Source organism: Abramis brama (assembly GCF_963993115.1).
Source record: "Abramis brama genome assembly, chromosome: 16".
Classification (NCBI taxonomy): domain Eukaryota; kingdom Metazoa; phylum Chordata; class Actinopteri; order Cypriniformes; family Leuciscidae; genus Abramis; species Abramis brama.
This window is the reverse complement of record NC_139978.1, coordinates 3664578-3675272: the sequence shown is the minus strand read 5'-3', so window position 1 is coordinate 3675272 and position 10695 is coordinate 3664578. Positions and strand designations below refer to the sequence as shown.

The 10695-nt window shown below is 39.6% G+C and overlaps 1 protein-coding gene across 1 annotated transcript; it reads right to left on the bottom strand.

Moving 5' to 3' along the window:
- Positions 1-1830: 1830 nt before the first annotated feature.
- LOC311066113 (cytosolic sulfotransferase 3-like) lies at positions 1831-8435 on the bottom strand. The gene is made up of 8 exons (XM_084087118.1): positions 8150-8435; positions 4667-4805; positions 4374-4502; positions 3560-3666; positions 2901-3027; positions 2622-2719; positions 2364-2538; positions 1831-2274 (listed from the first exon to the last, which is right to left on the bottom strand). The coding sequence occupies exons 1-8, from the start codon at positions 8171-8173 to the stop codon at positions 2162-2164; spliced, it is 912 nt and encodes a 303-aa protein (XP_083943244.1). The 5' UTR covers positions 8174-8435; the 3' UTR covers positions 1831-2161.
- Between the last annotated feature and the right edge of the window lie 2260 nt (positions 8436-10695).

Here is a 10695-nt window from a genome sequence, read left to right as displayed (position 1 = left end):
CTTCAACTGCATCGAGATGTGCGGCGATAGCGGCGACATACAATTTAAGGGTGGAGGGAGACAGCCTTCGCTCCAACGCATCTTGTAGGAAGGAAAGCACGGCTCTGACCGAGCAAGATCGGGGGTTCTCCTCGTGAGAGGAGCACCATTCAACAAACAAGTTCCACTTCAACGCATTGAGGCGCCTCGTAGAGGGGGCTCCAGCGGAAGTGATGGTGTCAACTACCGCCTGGGGTAGGTCACCTAGAACCTCTGCGTCCCATCCAGGGACCAGACATGGAGTTTCCAGAGGCCTGGACGCAGGTGCCATAGGGTGCCCCATCTCTGAGAGAGCAGGTCCTCTCTCAGAGAAATGGGCCAGGGAGGGGCTGTTGCGAGGAGCACTAGTTCCGGGAACCAGTTCCGGCTGGGCAACGACGCACGACAAGCAAGACCTGCTCCTGACTTTGCACAGTGTCTGTGCGAGAAGGCTCACTAGGGGAAATGCATACTTGCGTAGGCCCTGGAGCCAGATGTGTGCCAGTGCGTCTAAGCCGAGGGTCCCCTCGGTCAGGTTGTAAAACAGCTGGCAGTGTGACGCATCCGGGGCGGTAAACAGATCTACCTGTGCAGTCCCAAAGTGCCTCCAAATCAGCTGGACCACCTGGGGATGGAGTCGCCATTCTCCCGGTAGCACCTGATGCTGTGAGAGCTCGTCGTCAGCACGGTTGAGCAGGCCTGGAATATAAATGGCACAAAGCAACCTCAGATGCTTCTGACTCCAAAGGAGGAGATGGTGGGCAACTTGTGACATGCGGCAGGAGCGTAGACCACCCTGATGGTTGATGTACGCAACGGTCGCAGTGCTGTCTGTACGGACCAGTACATGCTTGCCTAGTAGCAGTGTTTTGAAGCAGCACAGCGTAAAATGTATTGCTAACAACTCAAGGCAGTTGATGTTCCAGTGCAGTTGAGGCCCTGTCCACAGACCTGAAGCTGCATGCCCGTTGTACGTGGCCCCCCAGCCAGTGGCAGAGGCATCCGTGGTGACCACAGAATGCCTGGACACTTGTTCTACGGGAACACCTGCCCACAGGAACAAAGGGTCCGACCACAAGCTGAGAGTTTGGCGACAGTGTGGGGTAACTTGGACCCGGCACAAGCCATGCCCATCAAGGGACTCGATCATGGAGCCAGTGTTGGAGCGGCCTCATAAGAAGCAAGTTACCGTGGCTGCAGATGCCATATGCCACAGGAGCCTCTGAAAAAGTTTCAGTGGTGCCGCTGTTCTACGCGAGCTCACACAGTTCAACACTGACTGGACACGGGCCTCTGTGAGGCGCGCTGTCATGTTGATCGAGTCCAACTCCATACCGAGAAACGAGATCCTCTGCCCGGGGGTGAGTTTGCTCTTTTCCCAGTTGACTGTTTATACCCGTGCTGCGGGGCGGGGCGCGTGACGCAATTCACTTACGCCAACATTCATTGACTCGTTCTGTCGACACACGAAGATGATAGGGCTCCCTGAAGTGATCCCAATTATGTCGTCACGCTGACGTTACGTCGAACGTGCGCGACTGATAGAGAACTGGGTATTAAATATAGTCTTAAAAAACAGGACATCTTCTAAAACTAAGGGGTAATATTAAATTGAAAGAGTATTAGAAAAGGAAGAACAAACTGTTCAAACGTATCTGTAAAACTTCCATATGGATATATCCTAAACAGAGTTTTGTAACAAGTCTTTTTAACCTTTGGGGCAGCAGGGTATGTCAGATATAATTTTAAAGGAAACTTAACATTGCCAAAGACTACAGCACTGAAAAATCACCAACGAGTCTTAAAAAAAACTTTGTAAATCAAATTATTACATTTATTGTTGAATCAACTTAAGGAATCATTGCGGAATGAAAGTATCAGTTTCTTTAATATGAAAATAAAAAGAATTGTACTGCCCCTAAATATTTGAATGATAGTGTAAATATAGTAATAAGCCTAATTATAATAAACACAGAATAATAAACATTAAGATTCAGGAAAGACAATTAAACTACATTTTATTTGAAGGGGGATGGGGGGGGGGTGCTGGCCCAAGAAAGGTTGAGAACCACTGCTCTATGTGAAAACAGAAGAGCAGCAATTAATCTGATTCTGGTGCAAGATCTAGAACTCAAATTAAATATTAAATCTCTGTGCGGAATCTGACTGTGGTTTTCTTCATCTTCTGTTTGTAGATCTCGTCAAACTGTTCATTTTGTGCCACTGTGAAGTGACATTTCCAGTCTCCAACTTTACCTTTTGGAACACAAATAACAAGAAGAGAAAAGCAAGTCAAAGGACAGAACTCAGAAGGAGATAATTAGAGGATTCAGCGGTTTATTAACCTTTCCGCATGAAGGGTGAGATCTTGAAGTCCATGAAAGGGATTGTGACATGGTTGGTCATGTTGTTCTGTTTCATGGCATCAAACTGAACCCCTTTTGTTATTTTCTCCCTTTCTTCGACTGAAGTGGACAAACCCAAGAAGGAGCTCAAACGTTCCACCTCACGTCCAGTGTCCTGGAAAAGACCAGGAAAATTTAGACACATTTAACACTGATTTTACACTTGATAAAAAATGTCACTTTGTGAATTTAACTTACTTCAGCCAGATCCTCATAAAACAAGTACAGTAGGTTAGAATACGTTTGTTTTTTCTCCCACCATCCGCTGACATGATCATACCAAGGACCAAACACATCTGGCGGGAAATTACTGATGTTAAAACAAAACCTCCAAGACAAAGTTCTTCATTGATAATGTAGGGGTTGTAATTAAACTAAATATATTTACATTCTCAATGTTATATTTATAACATCCTTTTTAATCAAGACATTAAAATTATAGATTGCACCCAAGCTGTGATTGATCAATCTACTTACTTTTCCCTTTCATGAATTTCTGTAAAAAGCTGTTCCAGTCTCCCGGTTCAGGCTGTACCATGTTCATTCGATCAAAATGAAAATAGGAAACTGCATTGTCTTTTGCATTACGTGCTACATACACAATCTGAATAAGTGAAAGAAAAAAATATATATTATGACATGACACAGGACTTGCTATGATATAGGCCTATGTTGTATTATGCAAAACTATCCAGAGAGTTACAATTTCATTACATTAATTTCAGAACTACTTCACTTTTATTAAAGCTGCAGTGAGTAATTTCTGTTCCACCAGCGGGACCAAACGTAATTCCTTGCATAGTGACTATTTCCAAACAAGTTTCACAAACACCTGCCATTTTTCAATTTGTCTATAGAGTAGATAGTATTGAAAGTGGCCCACTGGTTCAGGCTTTGTTGACACGCAATATTTTGGTAGCCCTACAGAGCAACATTTACACTTTTCAGAGAACTCAAGTTTCAAATTAGTTGCATGGAAATTATTAGAAACCTCAAGACATAAGCAAGTCTCTCATTGGTCACATTTATTGAAAAGGTAGTTTCAAAAGCTATTCTTTTAAATCTAAATGAAGACAATATCCAAATAGAATGTCAGATTTTGGCAGATATGATTACAAAGAACCGCAGTACTTTACCCTTGAGTTCTGCTCCCAGAAGGACTTGGGTACAAATTGAACAGGTAAGTGAGTTTTGATGAGACGAGGAGAGGTGGGAAGATTATCAGCCATTTCTGTCCCTGTAACTGATAATTAGAAGTGTCATTATCATTGTGGTTATGCCAAAACCCATTTGAGGCCTTTTATAAACAATTTATAATTTACATTCCAACATTTTACATTCCAGCTATCTTGGAACAGATGAAAAGGTGCAAATTACTATGAAAATTAGATGAAAAGAATCTGGATTACTTTTATTCCGATGGTCCACTTTAGACATTCTACTAACTAAATTTAACTTTGCAACTACATGTCAACTACTTCCCATTAGTGTATGGACTGTAGACTGTTAGACAGGCTTTGACAGTCTACTAATGGCGCTTTTCCATTACCAGTGCCAGCTCAACTCGACTCGACTCGACTCACCTCGTCTCGGCTCGCTTTTTATTACTTATATTAATACTTTTATTACTTTTTATTATTATTATTAAAAAAAAAAAAACATTTTAAATTTATTATATATAAATTTAAAATATATCATAAATCCTCCAAAAACACATTGAATGTTTTGAATAACATTAATAAACAGAGTAAAATTACATTTGTTAAAAAAACCTCTATTATTCTGTTACAAAATTACATGTTATTGCCTGGGGTCCCTGGCTGCAGTAAATCGGGATAGTGTAAACCGGGGTGGGGGTTGCGCTGGGGCTTGGGCCCATCATCGCTGCTTGCAGCTATATTTTCATTTGTTTAAAATGTAGTTAAATAAAATGATTGACTTTGCTCTGACCTGTTGAAAACTCTTGAAAGCATGACTCCAGGAATGGGATTCTCATATAGATAGGCTGGGAAGTCTGACGCTCCAGATCATCATTACCAAAATACAGAAGGTCCAGTATATAAGAAACCCATGTGGTACCTGGCAATACAATGGAAAAGGAGTTGTAAAGGTCAGTTTGGAAAGACAATACATGATCCTGTCTATAGTGTTGTCTAATGGTTAAGTTAACAGTAAGCTATTAAGAGCAAAGTCAGCATTCTAGCCAAATTAAATTAAAGAAAAACTTCAAGCATTAGTCTCACCTGCTTTGGGATAAGTGGCGATGAGAATGTCATCAGGTCTTGCTTGAAAGTTTTGCAACTTTTCCCAGTTGTCAGTGAAAAAGCGAGTCATAGAAATACCCTCAAAATCAAACATCTCTGGTCGACTCTGCAGTTTTAGCTGCAGAATAGAAAAAGTTTTAGTTTAAAGGTAGGGTAGGGTAGGTAGGATTTTTATAAAAAACTTTTTTTCAAATTTGTTTAAACTGTCTTTATATACCAATACATAATTAAAATGTAAGTGCTCTGAAAAAGAGAGTTTAAAAATCGAGTGACTGTAGACCTTTTAATCTGCAATAAACACAGCTCATTATTTCCATCCGGGACGAAACAATTGATTGGTTTGGCCGACTGTCACTCACTCTCGCAACCAAGGCTACCACCACTGTTGCTAGATCTGCCCATATGCGCGCGCACCCGTTTGATTTGAGGGGAGTGCAAGAGAGGCGCGGAACCTACGAAGAGTAAAATTATGGCAGAGAAAGAGCATTCAAAATTCAAAGCACCTGCATATGCAGTCAGCGAAGGCAAACAAGGCAAAAACTACTTCCTCGGACCCTGGTTTCCCGCACTCTTGAACGACCTCCTCTGCTTCGCCCTCGACCCCGGACCTGTCCTTGAACCGACGATGCGGTACTTGTCACCGGAGTGTAACGTTAGTCCTCATCAGAGTCAACAATGTTTTCATCATGGAAACACTTACATGCAAAACACCGTATATGTTATGAATCTTACACGAAATTCACCTTCATCACAGTTTAACTGATGGTAATGGAAAAATGTGTATCAATGCAACCTGTTTTTAGCTTTGCCTTATAAATATAGCTCGTTACCTATAGCCTAAATATAACTCGTTACCGAATCAAACAAAATATATTTTAAACTTTACCAGTATCGATATGCTAGCTTGATAGTGAGTACTAAAAGCCATCTTATTTGTTTATATTTATAGTGATAAAGTTAGGTATTTTATTACATGTGATTCTGACATGATGTCACTGCATGCACTGCGCTCCTTCCTCTGCACTCGTCTCAGGTAAATAAATGCGTCTTCCAGCTGAGCCTGAGCGTTTGGCGTCGCGCGTTCATGTGTTTTGGGGGCGTGGCTTTGGAAGGAGCCCAGAAGGGAGGGGGTGGAGTGAATGGAAATAATTAGCTGTGTTTACAACAGTCGTGAGAGGTCTACAGACACTCGATTTTTATACTCTCTTTTTCAGAGTACTTATATTTTAATTATGTATTGGTATATAAAGACAGTTTAAACAAATTTGGAATGTTTTTTTTTTAGAAAAATCCTACCTACCCTACCTTTAATGCTAAAGTTTCACTGAACTGAGCAATCATTAGAGATTAATCACTGGCAATATAAAAACAATGTTAAATCCTGTTAACAGCAAGATTTCAGATACATTTGCATTACCAGTAGATTATGTTTTTATTTTCATCTAGGGACCGTTCGGTATTTATGGAAGGGGCCATCGGAGGAAAATAGGGGAGGGTCATGTCTTTTTATTCTTTGTTGAGGGGAGGGTCATCCAACTTTTTTTAGTCTAGGGGGAGGGTCACCCAACTTTTATATTCATGAAAACAGCAACATTTTAAAGTGGCTTGTTTGGTGCTATTTTTTTCCATTTAGCTCCATGTTGATCTCGCGTTATCAGCCCCCCTTCGATATCAGATGGGTCTGACCCAACAAAAATCCAGTTTGGCGCTGTTTGACAGTGCGCGCACACTTCAGTTCGCGCTTAGAAAAAGTGCATCATGTCAGAACAGAATGCCAAAGAAATGTTTACCCGGCAAAGCTTTAAAGCAATTTAATTTAACATAATAAAATACGTAGACCTACACCACAAAAACTAGTTGAGGATAAATTCGTTAAAATTGGGCGATTCCAGTGTTATGGACGTGACATTTGCAGTCAAAACTTGAAATATAAATTCTCAGAAAATGCATTTAATACCAATATTTTGAAACGTCTGAAAGGAGTCAAGACATTAGAAAAATATCAGTCTACACATGCGTTTTATATTTAATATGAGGGAAATACACATGTGACGTGACACAAAAAATCTTTAACTTTTAGGTGGCAAAATATTTTTTAGTAGCCTAATTCTATAAATTACACTGTGCAAACCAAAAGATATATACTCACCGGATGAATAAAGATCGGCCTCCACAGAACATAAAATATTATTTTTATTTAATTTTTCGTGTTCGCATTTATGTGAGTGAAAAAAAAAAGAAGAAAAAAACCAATGTTATGGGCGTGACAGTTCTCGGACATGACTGCTCTGAAAGCGACTTTAAAAATTTCACAGAGACCTCAAACAGAAAGCACAAAGCCTTTCTTTAAAGTGAATTTCGTTTTTTTAATATTTGTATCTTAATTTTAATCAATGTTTCATCTGGATTTAATAAATAAGAAGTAAATATAGTAGAAAATAGATAATCATGACACGGAGGCGCGGGCGAGTGAACTGGACTCTTGTCTCATAAATGAACCGAAACTCAGTCAGCGTAAGGTATGCTACTTGCCTCACAGACCTGAGAAATATATAGAAAGCTTGAAATGTCTACTTTTAAACAGAACAATTCATAACGAAAGAAAACAGACTGCTTTCTGCTTATGAAATGTGCATTTCTCTCTGGCGCGTTCTGCGAAGATCGCGACGCATCGTCTACTTCATCTTTGCAGTCGACACAGAAAACACTTGTTTATTAATAAACAATTAAAATGTCTCCTTGCTATATTTGACATATTCATAATCACTACTTTTGCCGGTTCTTTGTGACAGCTTTTAGATGCTTTGTTGGCAGCGCCACCCACATGTTGAACGAGTCACACCGCACCGAAAACATGATTTTTTTCAAATCTAAAATCAAAAATCGTGATACGAACCGAATCGTAGGTTTGGTCTATCGTTACAGCCCTAGTAAGATGAGAAAGCAAGAGTTTATGGTTTAAAAAAACAAAAAAACAATGGCTATTTGAACATCTTTGCCAAGCGCAAACCAGTACAGAAGTAGGCTTATCAATAAATTATCTGGGAGGGTCATGCCTTTGTTTCACAATCATTTTGGAGGGTCATAGAAAAATGTATTGCTGGCGAAGGGAGGGTCATGTATTTTTTGACAACAGATCTCAAAACTCCTCCGGTGGCCTCTTAAATAAAAAACGAACAGTCCCCTACTGTATTCACTTTTAGGAATAAAAAATGTTATTTAATGCAATACATTTAATGTTGAATATTGGTATGTCAAGAAATGTGGATAAATTTGCAAATACTTGTGTGTGGTCTACTGTATGTTACAGTGCACCTGCAATTGTGTATCAAACCCTCAAAATTGTTCTTTAAAAACTACAATATGCTAATGTATATAAAACTGTTCACATCTGAAATACCTAACAGACATATTCATTTCTTATACTATCGTAAAACACTTGAAAGAGAATTATTTACTCACTGAAGCCATATCAGGGATTTCCATTATGGGGAAAAGTGTTTTAATTTTCTTAAGTCTCAATCCTGTCTTCTCTTCCACTCTCCTAGAAGCTTTCTTGTGTTCCTCAAAATGCAAACAGGACTTCTACTCAATGCTATTCAGTGCTGTATTTGATATTCTGTTCACCCTTTTCCTTGTGCTTTGCACTCAGCCATAAAACAACACGTTACGTAAGTTTAAACAGCCCTCCCCACAGGAACGTTCTGCTAACATCTACTAACTAACCTTTTCTGATATCATGAATGTGGGATTTCTAGCCTAGTCTATAGCATTTCACAAATAAGCAATTTATAATGGAAAAATTCCTGTGAAATTCTAGTCAATATGTTCTATTATGCAGGTTAAATAACACACCATATAAGATTAACTTAGCATGCATTCTGTTGTACATTTACTCAGCAGTCTGGTTAAAATTTAGAGTAGACAGAGTACAGTTGGGAGTACAGTTTGCTTTATACATTACCACACAAAACATGTACTTTTTTCATGTGATATTTCATTTATTTGTCTACTGAAGAAATTATGATCAATAATACCTAGAAATAGTTAATATTTACCACAGACAAGAACTACTTTTGTCCCAGTTGTACCCATGTCAGGTACAGTAGAACCATGGTACAGTTGAAACACTCATCTTTAATGCTCTAAAGTGGCCTTACCAAATAATTTTGAATGTTAAAATGTCTTAAAAGATATCATTCAACAAAAAAATATTTTCTTTTTTGAATATTAGAATATTTTGCTATTCAATGGCAGAACATTTAAGAGTTAAATAGCCAACGGTTCATCAATAAATCACTAAACAATTAAGATTAGGAATTCATATTAGGAATTGTTAATGGTAACACTTTATTTTGATAGTCCACTTTAGACATTCTAATAAGCATAATTGCAACTACATGTCAACTAACTCTCATTAGAGTATTAGTAGACTGTGTGCTTAATACTAGATACGTCAACGTATTGTACTAACCCTAACAGTCTACTAATACTCTAATGAGTGTATACTGTAGTTACAAGACAAACATGAGGGCTTAAATACACACAAGACTAATGACAAGACAAGGGACACCTCTGAACAATGAAACAATGAAACAATGAACCAATGACAACATGACAACACAGAACACATGGCAGGATCACATGACTAGAACGGGGGATCACATGACAGAAATGAAACAAGAAAATGAAATGAAACATAACCAAACGTGACACAGGGGCATCGTCTGCAGAAAAATACTTCTGAAGAAACTCCAGTACTGAACCAACAGGGCAGAGAACTGGACTCAAGATGCATGTCCTGCACCAGGACGCAAACAGCTGGCACTTAAAAAGCACACAGTCTCTTCACAGAGGGAGCTCTCACATTCAGGATGGTCTCTGTAACCTCTGATGAGATACCAGAATCCATCAGAAAGCCCTGCTCAAAGGTCATACCTAAAGTTTCTATTGATAGGACTGCCGGGAGAGGCTTATCAGTGTTCCCTGTGCAGTATCAAGGTACATTTACACGACAACGATATGCTTAAAACTGAGAAGTTTTTCCTTTGAGTTTTCCGCAAATTGACGACACCATTGTCAAAACGATCCCCATTCACACCATAGACAAAGAAATGGACACAGCGACCCCATTGGATTCAACGGAGAAAAGTGAAGTCAATTAGAAGCTCTCACTTCCTGATGGCTGAGCGACTGCGCAGACTCAAACTGAGCTTGACGACGTAGATGTGACATGAGCAACCTGTCTGTCTTCTAGTAGCTGTGCCAAGAGAAATCTGAATAGTCCCTTCCGAATCTTGCAGAGACGGAGAGCGTGAGTATGAGCTGTCCATGAGTTAGGAGCAGGAGCAACTTTTGCTAGGTATTTTGATTAATTATTTTGTCATTTTGCCTCCACGTCCCCCCGATTGCCCGCGAGCTTCTCCTCTGTCCATACGGTAATCTCTCTACTGTGTGACAGAGAGTCGCGTGGTTATGACGCAATCATTAGCCTATTTTTACAAAAACTGCTTCTACGGGCCCATAACGTAAGATACAAGGTAATGGAGCCTTTTATACATTTTCGTGTTTCTTTAGAAATAAATAATGGACAAATAGAGTCTTTAAACGCCTCAGATGTAAAGTTATTCGCTGTCAAAGTGACGCCAAAATGAATGGGAGTCAATGGAATGCTAACAGCAGGTGATGGTCTGCTAATCAATGGCGGGTCCCAGGGAAGCTTCAGTGTTTTCTGAAACATTGGCCCCTTGATTCACACGGATCCGCGAAAACTACTAAAAATGCTGTATTCTGCTGCCAGGCCATTAGATGGCGATGAAACACTATAGACTGAACATGTAATACGCATGTGCATGACGTCAAAGTCTTCAGAGATTCACGTTTTTGTTGTTTACACGGAGACCGTTTTCAAAAACTTGCACTTTGAAACCCGTTTTCAAAACTTTGTGTTTTCAGGCACCCAAAACGCCGTTGTCGTATAAACAAACAGCCAAAATGCATAAAAAGTT

Bases quoted from the DNA above. Each gene is read 5' to 3' on its own strand.
- LOC311066113 (XM_084087118.1), bottom strand. From the start codon at position 8,173: ATGGAAATCCCTGATATGGCTTCA. The intron at 2,539-2,621 runs GTAAGTTAAATT...GGTCTTTTCCAG, and splicing joins TTTATGAGGATCTGGCTGAA to GACACTGGACGTGAGGTGGA. The intron at 2,275-2,363 runs GTTAATAAACCG...GTGTTCCAAAAG, and splicing joins CTCACCCTTCATGCGGAAAG to GTAAAGTTGGAGACTGGAAA.